The sequence below is a fragment of the Alternaria postmessia genome (genome assembly GCF_024291825.1).
Source record: "Alternaria postmessia strain BMP 2775 chromosome Unknown scaffold_54, whole genome shotgun sequence".
Classification (NCBI taxonomy): domain Eukaryota; kingdom Fungi; phylum Ascomycota; class Dothideomycetes; order Pleosporales; family Pleosporaceae; genus Alternaria; species Alternaria postmessia.
Genome location: NW_026260127.1, coordinates 75147 through 92050, shown reverse-complemented (window position 1 = coordinate 92050; position 16904 = coordinate 75147). Strand labels below are relative to the sequence as shown.

At 50.1% G+C, this 16904-nt stretch overlaps 4 protein-coding genes across 4 annotated transcripts; 1 reads left to right on the top strand and 3 right to left on the bottom strand.

Moving 5' to 3' along the window:
• Positions 1-10: 10 nt before the first annotated feature.
• On the bottom strand, positions 11-1480 carry J4E82_007671 (uncharacterized protein; the record flags this gene model as incomplete). The annotated part of the gene is made up of 1 exon (XM_051733915.1): positions 11-1480. One exon carries the CDS (start codon positions 1478-1480, stop codon positions 11-13), a length of 1470 nt encoding a protein of 489 aa, XP_051586326.1.
• Positions 1481-3067: 1587 nt separating this feature from the next.
• J4E82_007670 (uncharacterized protein) lies at positions 3068-4857 on the bottom strand (the record flags this gene model as incomplete). Its single annotated transcript, XM_051733914.1, has 4 exons — positions 3068-3092; positions 3505-4097; positions 4148-4418; positions 4469-4857. 4 exons carry the CDS (start codon positions 4855-4857, stop codon positions 3068-3070), a joined length of 1278 nt encoding a protein of 425 aa, XP_051586325.1.
• Positions 4858-8025: 3168 nt separating this feature from the next.
• On the top strand, positions 8026-9685 carry J4E82_007669 (uncharacterized protein; the record flags this gene model as incomplete). The annotated part of the gene is made up of 3 exons (XM_051733913.1): positions 8026-8258; positions 8315-8445; positions 8598-9685. The coding sequence occupies 3 exons, from the start codon at positions 8026-8028 to the stop codon at positions 9683-9685; spliced, it is 1452 nt and encodes a 483-aa protein (XP_051586324.1).
• Positions 9686-15244: 5559 nt separating this feature from the next.
• J4E82_007668 (uncharacterized protein) lies at positions 15245-16904 on the bottom strand (the record flags this gene model as incomplete). The annotated part of the gene is made up of 2 exons (XM_051733912.1): positions 15245-15474; positions 15866-16904. 2 exons carry the CDS (start codon positions 16902-16904, stop codon positions 15245-15247), a joined length of 1269 nt encoding a protein of 422 aa, XP_051586323.1.

The window sequence follows — 16904 nt, the reverse complement described above, 5'->3', positions numbered from 1 at the left end:
TCCTATATGACTACTCCCGCACCACCATTCTCAGTCTCCCACTCTTCCCCTCAAGACTAACACCCGTGCTCTTCGCGATCTCACTCATCTCTTCCTTTCCTTTCGGCCGATCGCGCTCTACGTCCACCTCGCAGAACAGTGTCGCAAGTACCGAGCTCTTCCACAGTCTATCACTCTCAACCTTCCAGTTGTCGATGATGACAAGCAGTAAAAACAGTCCTGTGAGGGCGATCATAACGACGGGGAATGCGATCCACTCCCATCTCACGTACACACAAGTCGTGTTTGCCCACATGTAGCCTCTCGCCCATCCCTCTTCTCCTTCTGCGCCGTGGGTCCGTATGAAAGCCGTCATGGCGCGCGTCATGTTTCTGAAAGATTCGTCTATAGATGCAATGGACGTCTGACCCTTTATTGGCGGACCCGTCATGTTCTCTCTCCCCTCCGGGTCCTGTCGCCACAATGCGCGCAAGTATGCGTTTCCCTCAATAAGCGAAAGTCCATTAGACTTGAGAATCTGCTCGTGGAACATAGTGTCAAAGTGCCTTCGCAATCCCCAAGCCGCCGGTTGGCTCATGGTCCACAGGCAGTCTTTGGGGTAATACCACTGTGTGCTTGTTCTGTGGATTTTTCCCTCTTCGTCCCACTCTTCTGTCTTGACTTTGTAGTGCTTGACAAGTTCGGGTGCGGGATCCGCGGAGCCAGCACACGGCTCCTTGATGCCATCTCGCATGGTGTAGTCAGTTGCCAACGCAAACAAATTAGGTCGCCATTCTAGTCCCTCTTCTTCACCACCAGCTAAATTCGTAGTTATATCAGGATAGTCGAAGTCAAGCGGAATACTTTCCAACAACGTCTCTTCCAGGCGCGTATTTGCAACTTTGACGCTGTACGTGTTAACCGTGGGAAAAAGGGTACAGTTGACAGCCCTGGAATCGTTTGAGGCAAAACGTTCTCTGAATAGTAAAGTGATGGTGTGCAACGGGAAAAGGTCGTGGCCACGATATTTAGTGGCGTGAGTTGATGTTGTCATGACGGAGAAGTCTGAGTAATTACGATGGTCCGAGTAATTAAGACGGGTTGGTGCTCCCTCAGGTGTTGTCAGCACCGTGCTTGTATGTGAGTAGTTAGTGTACTGCCGAATGAGTCCGCTGATATCTTCGCATATGTGGCTTATTGCTACTGTTGAGAACGATGCTCCGTCACTGGACGGAAATGTGCAGTTACCACTGTCGCATCCACGGGCGAAGACGTTGGTAAAGTCTTCTATGGGCTGGATAAGACCAACAGTCGTAGCAGCCACCATTGGTGCATATTCTGCCCACAACATCCAATTTCCTCCGGTTCCCGGCCCTAGAATCCCCCCTGCGGCAGTGTAGTTGTTTGTCCTTGCCAGACGTACGATTGCCGTATCAGTGCGCTGCGCACAGTCTTCGAACAGCAGAAGCTGTTGTGAGAAGAAGCCAGTTAGAGCCGTCATTACTGTTGCCAATGCACCTAAAGACGCCATGTAGCTTGAGAGAATAAGTTTAAGCTGTAATATGAAGAGAGAACGCTTACTATGCTCTTCTCGGCCTCATGTGGCATAGTAACAAGAACGACCCCCAAGGTCCACGGCTAGCTGCGTCGAAATGCTGCTAATGTCAGCGCGAGGTCAAATTCAACCAGCAAGCTACTCTGGTGACAGTTCTACTGAAACACCACTCTGGATAGCTTCGGAGGTAACGTTACCTGCGTTGAGTCAGTAAGAGAGCACAGTCAAATTGTGTGGATCCTTATGGACTAACCTTAATGTCACCCAATGTTCGCGTCTTGCGATACCACTTCCATCTCGATTGACTGATGCCTTTCAATCCTTAGTAAAACACATTCCGAAGCGGTTTATCGGAGGAATCATGGCCTACCTTCAGCCAAAATCACACTCACACCCGTTCTCATAATCAATGAAAAGAGAGACAGAACAGAATTGATCGTGATGAGCTGAGGCCACTTCGGCAAAGGTTTGCCTTGATGGGTGGAGAGTGTTGCAACAAGACCAGCGAGCGTAAGAACAGAGAATATGAAGCTGAAAGTTTCCACTGTCCAACTCTTCTTCCATGATCTTCGGATTGCATGCGTGGACCTTTTGTAGCCCGCCTTTATCCCAGTCGCAAGCTTGATGAAGGAATGGGCAAAGTGTGACCATCGTCTCCGCCATGGTTTCCGATCTTTGCAAGACGGCCTCTCTGGTTCGGGTGCCTCCTGTAGGCTTGCAGCGTATGTGTTCGCGTTGTGCGAGATGGATGTCGCGGCTCCCTGGTGTACTCTTGAGGTCAATAACGGCGCTGACGATTCGAGCTGTACCATCGTGAGTTTAAGAAAGTGTAGAGGAGCTGAAGGGAAACACTTACGGCGCCAGTACAATAACATATACAGGACTTTAACTCCCAGAGATCGTACTGGACCCCACGTACAGGATTTCGCCCCGAGGTACTCGTGTAACAAGCCAAGAGTTACTGCACGTTCATTCGTCTTTCGGAACGCTTGGGACGACCCAAGCGCTACCAACCGTCTCTCAACGGTGTAGCAAGACTGAGCTTGCTGCAAACCCACACGCTTCTTGTTGTACCTCTCGGCATAGGGGCGAAACATACACAAGTCTGGAACCAGATCCGCGCGGATACTAGGTACTCAGCCTCATGGCGCATATCATGGAAGATCACTTTCGATAGTAGCAGCATGATGAAGAAGCCTGGCGAACCTCGCAGTCAATTCTGCAGCCTATCTAGCCGTTTCTTTCGATAGATCTACATGGTGCGTTCGCAGTCACTGAGTGAAGTAGCTGATGATTGGTAGGGTGCGGTTGATGGACGTTCCGGTGAGGCGGAGATAGACGAAGCTAACGTCGCGATCGGTATCTCCACATGCAAGCATATATCCATATTGGTTGTCGAATCCATTTTGGGGTGTAGTGCTTAGCGAAACTGGTTTCTCTTTGAACACAGCCACAAAAAATGTGAGCGCTGCTTCCTTCGCCGAATGGTATTTTGAGTCAATTTCAGATAAGCCAGCAATGGATCTGAACCGATTATTTCCATGTGAATCTTATGTTACTATATATCCGTCTAGCTAGATTCAGAATATAGTCATCATCATCCAATATTCGAGCTCCATCGACCTCTGGTCCGCAGCCATGCTCCATACTGGTAAAACACAAAGGGGATGGGAATCATCAAGACTGCAAACCCGGCGAAACAACTGCTTGCCGGTCCAGTGCCCAAATTTCCATACAGTGGAATGACAACGGCCGGGAAGCAGGACGCCAGAATACTCCGAAGAAAAGTATTGGCCGCGATGGCAGACGCTCCCCAGCGCTGGAATGTATCGACAAGATAGTTGAGCGCGGATTGAAATATCGTGTAGTAGCCAAAGCCAACAAAGAATGCGCCCGTACAAGGGATTATCCAATGGAAATGTGGGTGCGATGTCCAGCCGATTAAAAACAAGCCGCCTGCAAAGACGAACGACCCGACCATCATAGGTGGCAGACGTGCCTCTGGGATGGCCTTGTGGTCACCTTGGGAAGCCAGACGCCGGTTGTAAAAGACAACCTGATTCAACACATTGAGTGCAGACCCTAACAGAATGCCGAGCAAGAGAGCAAGGAACGGCAAGGACCCGACTAGTGGGTTCCAGCCGCGATCTTGTTGAAAGATGATCGGAAATGATGCGAGAGAGGCATAGAAGACGCCATATATGAAGGAAGCGTATAATGCGATGAGACCGCAGATCGGCGTGAACAGCATCTGCCACGGACGAACACCAAACTTGTGCAAAAGTCCAGAGAAGGTAATATTCAGCTCCTCATACTCTGCATGGAGTCCCCATTCCCCAGTCTCGAAGCGCAGACGCCGGGCTTTTGATACGAGCAAGCGAGGGGCGTACGATTCATCGACGAATGCCACGTCGAGGACGACGGTGAGTAGCTGGATGATGCCGGTGATCTTGGGAACGTTAGTGATGATGCCATCCTCGGTAACAGAAACACCCACGTATTCGGTCCACCTCCACGACACGCCGCAAACCACAATGGCGCCCCCGACGATCGGCGCAAGTACCTAGCCAACCAGTCAGTCTGTTGTCATCAGATAAGAAAATCATCGCTTACGGGGCCAGCGGCGACAGCCAATGCGTACCCCACGATGGCATTTCCTCGCTGCGAAGAGTCCCAAATGTCTGCGAAGACGCCACCTGTGCAAGTGATTGGTGCAGCGCCGAAGAAGCCGCAAAAGAAGCGGGTGATGATAATGGATTGGATATCTTTGGAGGCGCCGGTCGCAAATGAGAAAAGAGCGGATATGAAGCAGGGTGCGACGGTCGGCCATTTCCTGCCGTAGACTTCAGAAAGGGGGGCCCATACCAGAGGCCCGAAGCCGAAACTACCACAATCGTGAGCACGGGACGACGTTCGGAACGTCAATTGACCTACCCAAGCAGCAGGACGCTAGTTCCTAGCACGGCAACCTCGTTGGAAACTTGAAAGTCGTGCGCAACAATCTCGTTGGCCGGCGAGTATGCCGCACTCGCCCATGTCGAGCCGAGCGTCGTGAGTCCGTAGAAGAACGTGTTAAGTGACTTCTTTGCAAAAGACCAATTCTGCGGATTATATATATCGTTTGGACCGTCGAAGTCGACTCGGTCGCCGTTGGTACTGCCGGATGCTCGTTCCAGGTCCGGTTGGATTCGCATTTCCATCATGTAGCAGGCGGCAGGCGGTGTGCGGTTGACGTCAAAGGAAAGAGGCGGACCGCTGGAGGGTGTGGTCAAGTTCCGGGTTGCGCGTTTTGAAGGCTGGGCATTGCGCCACCGCAGCTCCATCGAAGATGGGTAAGAGCAACGTCATCGCGTAGCACGGGAAAAAAACGTGTTTCCCTATACTGCAGGCGCTCTCTGGTGAGCGACACGATCAGCAAACCAACAATGAAAGAGGCCGCTGACTGCGTCATACTGCCTTGATCGTCCAAACGTTTGGTGGGCGCGGGATGGCGTGCCGAGGACTGCGGCGCGGTACGGCCCGAGGTGGCCCAATGATCGTCCAGGAACTCCCATCCACACCTTCTCCTTGCCTGATTCGTACAACACAGCTGCCGTTCATCCTGGACTTTGACCGAGGTTCTGCTGCTTAGATCGGAGTTAGTCCCCGTTTTGTACAATAGTGTTTCTACATCTAGGAGGATAAGCGGAGCTAAAAGTACGGGTTACGCTATATTAAGCTAATGCTACTTTAAAGCCAGCAATACGGGTAAGTTCTCTTATGGGCCTAAGTGGCGGTTAAACAAGACGTTTAGTTTCTCCGGTCAGATGCACGAAGTCGCCGCAGACCATATGCCATATCAAGGCAACTTACGTAAGGCATCCCTCGCTCGCGTCCAGTTGACCTGAAGCACGTCTACAGCTCGAAGCGAACCGAGATCTTCACCGCTGCGTCTAACATCACGACAGCTCGCACAGAATTTATGGACCAGCTACCGACTTCGCAACCAGAGATCGGTACGGAGTTCACTGCTGCCGCTGCATTCCGTAAGGATCTTATCCCGTATTGCAATGACCCGACGTTATATCATTGGCACGCCTGATCAAAAGGCTGACGAGACCTGCTCTTGTTCGGCCATTGTTGAGTCTGGCAGACCTGTGGTGGTCTTACGTGCCACTGAATATGTCGTATCTTGGATCCCGCTTCTTACGAGAAAGGAAGGTGCCCGACAAGAGTATGCTGACGGCTCCACGGCTGAGATCACGATGAGTGCGGAGACAGATATGATTTCGGTCAGCATGCTATCATAGAAACGTAACGGTCTTCAGGGGAATAGAAAGCAGAGAAGTCGTTGATCAGGTATAAATCAAGCCCCAGTCCCTCGCTAAAAACTTTCGCCAGACCAGCACTTCATCACTGCTTCAAATCACGGACTGCAGTTCTCCAACTGTTCAGACGCCTTTCAACCACAACCACAATATATTCTGCTCACCATGTCTCAATCTATTGCTCAAGAGCAGAGCAATCTCAAGGTTGCTTACCTCGAAACAATCGACTTTGCCAAGCTGCTCGCCCACGAGGAGCACGAAGTTGCCAAGTTGATGTCCGCTTGTACAACGGCCGGCTTCTTCTACGTCAACCTTCAGGGCCAGAGTAGCCGTGGCCTCCTCGAAGATGAGGATAGTATGTACAAGGCCATGGAAGAATTCTTCGATCAGCCGCTCGACACAAAAATGCAGGATGATCGTGGAACTCACAAGCATGGGTAAGTCAGTCTTGCAAAGCCCAGATCGTGTGCTAACCAAGTATCCAGTTACAAGCCTGCTGGTGTATTTGCCGGAGTAAAAGCCAACACAAGAGATAACTACGAGACTCTCAAGGTCGCGCGCGACGAGATCGGCGCAAAGTCCCCGGTCCTACCCTCCACCGTGAAGAAGCACCCGCGCCTTTTCGATGACTTCATCTCAAAGTCACACCTGGTCACCATGACCATAATGCACTCTTTATCGAATGCCCTCGGTGCCGACCCCGCCAACCGTCTTGAGCAACACCACCGCGACGAAGCCGACTCAAACACGACTCTCGTCCTCCTCCGTTACCCCAAGAACCTGTCCTCTACCTGCGTTGGCCACAATCAACACACAGACATTGGCTCTCTCACCCTCCTGTTCAGCAAACAGTGGGGACTTCAGCTTGTGAGCCCCGAGACGGAAGAATGGGAGTGGGTAGCGCCGCGCCCGGGACACGCCATCATCAACGTGGGCGATTCGCTGCGCTTCTTGACCGATAAGAGGCTGGCGTCTTGCATGCATCGTGTCGTTCCGACTCCCGAGACAGCGACACAGAATCGCTACTCGATTGCGTACTTTCTGCGCCCGGAGAACGATATCGAATATAAGGATCCGGAGGGCAAGCCCATCTCAGCGAAGGAGTGGCACGATAACAAGTACAAGACGTTTGCAGACTCGCATGAGAAACAGGCTATGAACAGCATTCTTATGGGTGGAATGGATCGCCTTGCGAGAACGGGTATTACCGTTTAGATGTGATGGAAGTATTCTATTTGGCGGCCGTAACAACATTGCCATACGGCATCGTGGGACGTCATTTCCTGCCGCCGCTCCATTCAATCATACAGAAGGCGAAGTCGTTAGAACCTGTCTAATAAAAGACAATCAATTTCCAATCTACTTTCACTTCACGTTTCTACTTTAATGCTAACTGTGGCACTAAGCGGGTCCATGTTGGGAAGAAAACAGCATAGATGACAGATGCATCTAATGGGGTAGGTGAGGGAGACCACAGTGGCACTGCGCAGGTAGAGAAGCTGAAGGGAGAGCGTCCAGGCTGAGGGGACCCGACGTAAGTGAGGCTGCGGGAGCTGCGGGAACCCCAGAAACTTTCAAGCCGACGACACCTACAGAACTCTTGAAGAACTTTGGGAGCCTTTTTTCTGCCTTGCCGTTCACCACAGCTGACACTGCCGCCTAAATCACAGCCCTGTGCTGCTGCGTCTTATACTGTGTCGGTGCTAACTACCAACCGATGTGACACACGTCACCGGTGAGGCGTGCGGCGCCGGCGCCTACTGGCTGTCGACGAGTGCCATGAACGACGTGGCGCCCACACTTCATTTGCATCTTACCCATGTGACAAAACCGAGGATAAATCAACAGCATCGTCGACGAAACTATCAATTTGCGCTTTTCCTAGGCTTTCGTCGGTTCCTAACCTGGGCTCGTAAGATGCAAACTGGCAATGCTTCAGGCCTGTGGAGAGGAAGATACGAGTTTTCCAATCCCGGAACGCAATTGTCCTTGCCAAACTCCTCGTCTCCCCTCAGCCGAGCTTATTCTTCTTACCAAGGAGTGTATAATGGATCCCTCTAGAACCATGAGGGTAGTTACTATCTGGCTCAGTCCCAGCCACGGCCAGCACCCCATAGCCTGTCGCCCTATGTACAATATGTAGAGACTTTACCCGATCATCGAGACTTTGGAAGCTCTACGAGAATGCCGATGACGCCTCCGTTGAACATGCCACAGAACAATCTCGGCACTATTCACGACCCAAGTGAAGCCAGTGTGATTGCACTTGCGAAGGATGTCGGCACAGCAGAACCTTTGCATGTGACTCAGATACAGTGGGAAGAGAACAAAGCGGAGATCAAACGAATCTATCTCGACAAGGACAGGTCCTCGAGTGAGACCATGAAGCACATGGAAAGCTTGGGATTCGTGGCCTCGTAAGTGAAACGGTCAAAGAGCAATGATCATAACCTCCTAGCTAACATGGACGAAGGTCGAAGCTTTATAAAGAGAAACTGAAGGAATGGAATTTCCTGAAGAATCTCTCAGGCGAGACAGCATATTGGTTGCTGAACCATGCCCAAGAGCGAAAATTGGCAGGCAAAGGCACACACTATAAGTTTGGTCAGCGATAATTTCCAATCGAACAAGTTCAGAAATCGGCAGCTAGATATATACAACGTCACAAGCTGCCTTCATCTGCCTCTGCTGCAGCATCGTAAAGTAAAAATTCACCTGCCTTGTCACTCTAGCCGAAGTTTCTGACTGCTCAGCAGCTCTAGCCGAGATAACATATGCAACACCATCAGCATATGCCGCGTCACCCTTCGACGCATCGTCCGCTACTCCAGCTACGCCTTCGGATATGAACAAGGAAAACGGTAGGGAAGAAGAATTGTGGTATCCTAGGTTCACGTATGATGGAAATTCGAAAAGCTACTATGACGATCTGGTATCGAAGGCTGGGCAACTTTTAAGGTTAGGTCAACATACTGAAGCCTTGGAGAATTATCTAGACGCACCGGCTGGCTATCGAAATCTGTTATCGCCAACGAATGACCTGGTCACCTCTTTGGTCTACAAAGTCGCCCAGCTGTACATGCACTTGCAGGACATGAAGATAGCCGATAGAATTCTAGAATCAGCAACTGAAGCTCACGTGCGTGAGCACGGCCTTTGGGATGAAAGGAAAGTACAGCACATTAGCCAACTCATCAAGATGCTACAAGGCTGGGCTCGCCAGAACGAAGCACTGCCGCTTGTTCTGAATCTGCTTCAACGCCAGAAACATGAATCTTACTCAAATTTGCCTTCGTCTTCGTCTACTATCTCTGCCAACTTCGACACAGCAGAGATCCGGCGTCACTTAGCCATGGCAGAAATGATCGCTTCAGTCATGGACGAGACTACCAAAGCAGGATTGGTCGCAATAGCGCAACGTTGCGAAGCCCAGCCTTTGGACTTCCCACAGCAAACACTTGATGTTTGGGTCGCACTAATTCGCACCTACAAGGACGCAGGGGACGTTCACCATGTACAAGACGCCTTGAGTCGTGCGGCCGTCTCTTTCCGCACGCTCAATGACCTGGAAGATGAAGCTTGGACGATCCCCTTGTTCTCGTCTCTACCATCCCTTATGGAAGTATTCATCGGGTACGGCAAGCACGAATTCGTCGATGGTGTGCTCCTTGCTGTGGAGGAGCGAGCAGAGTATACACTCTACAACGGCCCTGACAGCATGATTGATCTTTTTCTCCGTATGGGTATGCTTTACCAACGAGAGGATATGTGGGAAGAAGCAGATCATTATTTTCAGTACGCGCAAGCAGCAAGTGCAAACGCTTCTGGGCGTATGAATACATGAACAAAGACTATCGAGGACGCTCGGCGGCAGCAGCATTACGAGCCAAAACTGTTATCAGTACGGCGGGTATGAGTATGAGTTTAACTTATAAGACATCAGCCGGTTGCTACAACCGTGCCTAATATTGCCGCTGAATTCAACAAACCATCCTCATCTCACCGCATCAACATACGGTACGTACTCAACTTTCTATGGACGCCGCTCTTGTTACTCGCGACTTCCCACAGTACGTTATACGGTGCGTTATAGATGCTGATAACAGAGCAGATAGTTGCAATCAAGAGAAGGGCTCAATTCAGGCTACCAACTGTTCTTTATTGCGAAATTAGTTTGGATTGCATTGTGCACCATTAAGCTTCGCTCTGGAATCTCCTCTGCAACAGTTGGCGAACGAATTCGACGTCACATCCAGCGGGCTTCCCGCATCGACCACACAGTCCTTGTGCTTGTTGAAGAACTGGCCCGTGAGTGTACCCTTGTTGGGGATACTAACGCCGTTTGAACAGCAACTGTATGTTATTCCAGCGATATCGACATCGGAGCCTCCTGTGCATTTGCACCAGTATGACGCCGCCTGGGTACAGGAAGAATTGACGTTAGACCATGCTTGCGGAGGGCGATGTTGAAACGCTTACCTGAGTTGTGGTTGCAATGGCGAGGCAGGATATGGCGAAGTGCAGTTTCATCGTGAGTAGTATGAAGTCGCTATATTTGTTCGAGGAAAGAGGCAAAGCAAAGTCAAGATGGAAAGCCGCTCTTATTGCAACGATGGTCGTGGTGGATGAGATCGATATTATAAGAGCAGCTGTATTTATACTTGTCCATCTGCAAGGAAGAAAGATATCGGAACTGCTATGGCATAACCCAAGACTCCGACTCCGACTCCAACTGATTCCGTGCCATGGGTATCTATTCCAGACGCCGAATAGGGTATTAAGCGACTCCTGCGAGAGGTGAACTAGAGATCTACAGAGCATAGGTAGATATCGTCGTTGTGTACGTGCTCTTGGTGGGACGGGAAAGCCGGATGTTGACCCTAGCGATCCACACCGCAACAATTGATGCACAGAGTTCGTTCATCGTCCTGACACTCCTACTCTTACTGCTTTATCTTGTTTCCAGTTCCTCTTTCTATACGGGTGATGTTCTTGTCTCATCACAAGACGTGTGTTAATGCATAGTCTTGAGATGTTTGGCTGTCTTCTGCCGTGTTGTTGCATTGCGCAGTCAAGGGAGCGACGGCCCGCACGGGCACAGTAAGCTGCCCAGGTGCTAAGCACATGCTGACGATCTGACAAGCTTACTGTCAGTGCTTATCGGACCATAATGAACATTGCGTAGCCTGAAAGAGCTTCGCACGAGACCAGTGCTCATGACGTGTCCCAAAGTACGCGACTAATCAGCTCGTCGTCGTCGTTGGTAGCTCCTGCAGCCTCAACGACAGTCAAGGCATTTTGATCGACGTCAAGATGTTCTTTTCCTCTGATAAAATAATCTTCGATGTTCTCATCCAGGTTCACAAACTGCAATTTTTCTAGCGCCTAGATAGCCTTGTGGTTGGCGAAGTCGCCTGTGCGGTAGTGATGAAATGAGCGCATTTGGCAGTTCTCCCTATAGTTGTAAGCTTTGCTGAGGCGACCAGTATCGATTGCATGGTGGTAGTGTTAGACGTAGCTTCATGGCGATGCATCGTTACCAGTCTTCCCTATGCAGAGTTGGTGGGCGATGGTAGCATTGCGGATATAGAACCGATCATGATCGAAGTGAGAACATTTTCCTATGTGATTAGTCTCAATTGGATCGACCTAGTCTACCAACTTCTGGATCTCTTGGCGAAGATACCGGGAATATTTGATCTGCTAGCGAAAGAGAATGCGCGTTGTACCCTGAGAATGTGTTGCCTATCATAAGAATTTGAATAGTCTTGGCTTCTGAGGGCCTACAAAATCTGTATCTTGTCTCATGTCTTCCCTATAACAGTCTCCTATCAACTCATAACGTTTTCCAATAGCTCTTACCACAAAAGGAACACAGCACCCCGCAAGAATACATATGCGATCAGTTGGCCTTGTATCCACGGGTACCCAGGCGAGATACCTTTTCTTTGTGACACAGAATTTCCGGCCGGCGGATAGCTCTGCAAACTTGCTTTCGTATAAGCTATTACGACCGTCTTGTCTACCGTGACTTCGCAGAAGGCTGGGGTAATAGTGTGCTTGTCCTACTAGTCTTTCCAACTTACTGAGTAGTGCCTGAAACCCCGTCATATATTTCGTAGTCAATGTAGACTCTTCTTCAAGCCGCACACCAAATACCATTGCACGGCAAAATCTTCCAAAGCGGACGTTCTCGACTGAATGTGGAAGAGTCAATACAGCTACCATATAGCACATATACATCCAATTCAACATATGTCTGGTCAAGCTCGGGGCATCTGCATCAGTTTCGAAGACTGGTGGTCGACTCGGATCCATATATGGCCTCGAATCAATAATGACGTGAGGTTCGTCCAAGATAATTCCTGATATGTACAATGCCTGGAGAGTCAGATCTTTCGTGCAGGAGACCAAGGACAGAACTCACTTTATTTTCGATAACAGCGTGGTCGTAAGGGAGTTCAAAAGATGCAGTGCCAGTAAAGTAGCGCGTCAAGGGAACGAAATTGAATCCAATAGGCTTCCAGTCCGGCACCCAGCTTGGTAAGTTTGATGATTGTGGAGAGCGAAATTTACAAGCCAAGAACCTGCTGACTCGGTGCAAGTCAGTCCTCTGAAGTTGGTACTCCGATGCCTGAACTATCTCTCCATCCCGTGTGATCCTGGGAACTGGTATGTTGAGAGCCTGCGCTGCAATCTCTGTATAGACTGTAGCTTCACCCTTACGGTAATCGATCATGTCCATATTCACTGCTTTTTGTGTTGACAAGAGTGCAAAAACTCGGTCTTGAGGATCTGTGGCTTCAAGTTGCTGGCTCCTGCACCATAGATCGAAGATTCGAACACGATATTCATCTCCTATCTCACGGTAGATCCCCAAAGCTTGAAGTCTCAAGATAGCTCTTTGGGCTTGACGAGCATCTTCATTGTGCCATGAAACAGCTCCTCCGATTGCAGCACACACTCCAGTAGCGAGCCCGCAATGCACTAGCAATTCAGTGGGAATCTCCAGTGCACCGGACATAAACACGGAATTCCTTGCGTTGAAGAACTCTTGTACAATCCAAACGCGTCCAAACCATGGGCGACAAAACAAGGAGGCCCATCCAGTCCAGCCGCGGTCAATGGAAGAAAGGCCCAGCTCCTCGAGAGTCTTTCCTCTGTGTGGTTCCAGATCCAGCTGAGGCGGATACTGCTTGAAAAAGCTTCTCATCAGATCGATTGCAGCTTCATCGTAGAGTTCCTGTTCTCCGAGCCAGAATATGACCTTTGCGGCACGCTTGTAGATGTCTCTCATCATAGCCACTTGAAAGCTCTTCTCTTCTTCGTCCTTTTGGTTGATGCAGATAGCGTCTACCCACAGTCGGCAATCAAACTTCTGTTTCCGTAGTTGCAACAAGACGCCCCAAAGATTTCGTCTAATCGGCGTTTTATGCCCATTGCATGTAATCTCACATGGCGATGTTTCATCCCCCCAGACATATGAGAGCGCTCTGAATTGCGTATTCGAGTCGAGGTCGAAAGTTTCGAGAGTGATCTGAATGCCTTCCTTGCCGGTTCCTGATTTGATGCGCAATAAGCGGATGGCTCGTTGGTGCGGAAGCTGGGAGTACAACGGTGCGTCTGACATTTTGAAGCTTTCCGTTCGTTTTGTGTATGTGTTCTTGGAAGGGAACACGAGACTACAGCTCTAGGAATTGGTCGACTATACAAGTCGGTTCATCGAGGCAGCCGGTGAACTGACCGGATATCTCATAGGCGAAGTGGCGTTCCACCGCGCGACGAAATCTGACGCCTGATTCGTCAACCAAGATCTCAACAGAATCCTCCACCCACGTTGATACACGAGCTTCATAACCGAGAGTTGATGCGATTGGGGTCATCTAGTAGTGCGCAGCAGACCACCTGACAACTAAATTACCACATCACTTCGCGAGCGGAGTGTGATGCTGGTTGCTTCTGTCAACTCTCCTTGTAGGCGCAGCCCTCTTGAAGATACTATCCCTGGCGATGGAATCACACCTTGCCGTGGGGCTTACCCACCAAGACGATTCCGAAGGGAGAGGAAGCTTCGATCTTAACAGCTTCAAAACTTACCAACCGACTGCTACATCACGTTTTTATTCGAACAAAAAACTGGTCTAACCTCATTGTTGCCATCCGCAGTGTCCACATTGTCCCAAATTATTGCGATGATGCAGAAGCGACGAGCCACTTATAATTTCCGCAACACATACCTAAACGTACGCAAACGTACTCATCAATGAGATATACCGCACATGCAAAGAACTGAGCGCTTACCGTTGATCACTCCACGCGTCCGGTCGCGACATTTATCTCTGTCGTACTATCCTCGACTTCAAGATACACTTCAGTAGTCGTCTGACTGGCTCCGTATGCCGACAATGGAAAGATCTGTATCACAAGCGGATCGCTGCTGGAGAGCTTTGTCTCATTCAACATACTACCGAAGGAGGTGCGAAGCAAGGATTAGGGACTATGACACATCCCGGCTATCGGTCGAAACGGTAATATCAACTCAGCCTCGGTGTTGACCATGGTACGCTAGCGCACGCAACCAGGGAAAGATATCATCCCACAACGCCGTCGATTCCATAAGACCTACCTCTTCTCTTGACTTCTTACTCCTCGTTCACAACGCCTTCCCAACTTCGGAAACCGCAAGACCACGACTTCTCACAGAATGCTGTCGCTGCTGCTGCTAATTCTTATATGGGCACCATGCCTCTCTTTCAAACTCATTTTCGCCCTTGAGACCAAGCACAGAACGCTGTCGCTGTGGACCATAATATTCATATGGGCACCAGGGCTCATATTCAATCTCTTCTTCACAATCATACTCCAACACTTCTACGGTCCCTCCATCGCAGACTGGACATCCTCGGACCAACGCTCTTGGCATCTTCACCATCAAGGCGAACCCGCCTACATATCGTCGGATGTACTCGGAATCGAAAAACCACACTGGATCTTATGGCTCGTCGTGCTCATCACGGTGGTCACCATATGCTTCAGTCATTCCCGATTCCCCCAACAAGCGAAAGAAGGATTGTTTTACTCCATCGTCGCGAACATGCTCTTCATTCGTTGCTTATCCACCTTCCCAGGCATTACACATTATGAGGAATCGATGTTGTGGTTTTGGTTCCCATGGGACACCAGGTCACCTCTCAAAGGCTTGATACTGACTAGCTTTGTGAAGCTCCGCCTTTGGGATAGGCTGTGGTTGGGCGCTTATTCCGACTCTTCCCATGACACGACACCTACGAACCTCACTAGTGACGATGCGCCCTCTATCTCATCTCATGACGCCACACTTCCGTCTTCCCATCAAGTAAGCCCGACGACGATTTGCATTGGTTGCGCCCCTTACGTCAAGCCCTCATCTTCCCATGAAGTAGTTCCGCCGCTTTGCTTTGGTTGCGGCTTCCGCAACTTGGTCTATCTCTGTGATGTGCTCAATCTCGGATCTTTCTACCACGGTATCACCAACCATTACAAGCCCGTTGCTTGGCGTGACGCCATGATTCGGTTGGCCTTTTACTACGTTCTCGATAGCATCGTCGTCGTACTTCAGCTCCGGTTCTCCTACCCATATGGCGAGGGCGCGCCCTACACATCCTATGTCAACAACTCGGAGATCGCGACCTGGGTGCTCATATTACAAGTGAGCATTTGGAAGTCTTTCAGAATGCAAGAGAGATTCTTGGCGTTGTTACAAAAGGAGAAGGTCAAGGAGAAGGTCATGACTGAAGAGTGTTGAGACTGCGATTGAAATGAGAAGACTGGATTCATGGAGAGGCAGGATCGGTTACCAAGATGACACGCCGAGGATATCTGTTGGGAATGAGAGCACAGCGACTTTATCATTGCGCCTTCTGTCCTAGCATAGAAGTATTACTGAAGTGAACTTCAAAAAGTGACTTGATAGACTGAATACATAGCGCAATCCTCCAGAGATACACTAGCTATCATCGTCATCCTATGTACTGTGCATATTTACCGAAGTAAGCGTCCGTTTTCAGCCGGTTCATATCTTCTTCTCTCAAGCATATCGCGGCCGCCACATCCTCTTCCAGCGACTTCGGCATAAGGAAAACTAACCCTTCTAATGCCTTGAAACGCGGCCTCCGAACGGCTTTCGGTCTGCCGAGTCCAAGGCCGAAATCCAGATCGGAAGTCTGTACCTTTGACCATGAACTGAGTATCAAGTCTCTCGACATGTCAAAGTCGGCCGTGGAAGAGAAGATGACTTTGTTTGCTGTACGGCTGAGGAAAGTCGCAACGGCGCGAGCATGAAACTCGACTGATGTAGGATCTAGCGCTGATCGGAGGTGCAGAGCGATAGTTCCCAAGGGCCTTGATACCAATGTTTCAAGCGAGATCGTAGTGTATGCGCTGTCTTGTATCGGCCCCGGGTACAAAGGCGAGATGTTAAGTACCGATCGTGCATCAACGGCACGGGCTATCGACGATCTAGCAGCGGGCTGAAGACGTGGTAGACGAGCTCGTTGAACAGATTGCCAGATTAAGGCAGTCAGGGCATCATCGGTAGATATGTACGCGGGAGCGGTCACTGACTCCGTCGCGATCGATTTGAGGGCTGCAAGTGACCTGGAAGAGAAACCGAAGTAAGCCCACACGTAGTTCGGCCGTGGTGATGACATTTGATCTGAAGCCGAACTCTCTGTACTGGACTTTACAATATGGCGATCGAGCTCTGGACCGGGAATATATGAATCTTCCAGCAAGGGGACGATATTGTGTCGCTCGATATTGCCATAGAAAAGCTCGTCGCTTGTGAACTGGGCGCCGCAGCAAGCCTTGGAAAAGAGGCGTATCATGTGGGCTTGACCGGTCATATCCATGGTATTATGCTGTGCGAGAAACGTCAGTAGGAGGCCCCCAGGGATGAAAGTGGCTTGAATAAGGAAAGCCGGCGCTGATTTCGAGTGGGTCTGGTCTGTGAAGGTCTTGCGAGGTGCGACCATCTCTTCATCCAGCATGGATATCGGAAACCCAGCACGCACAAAACTGTCCAT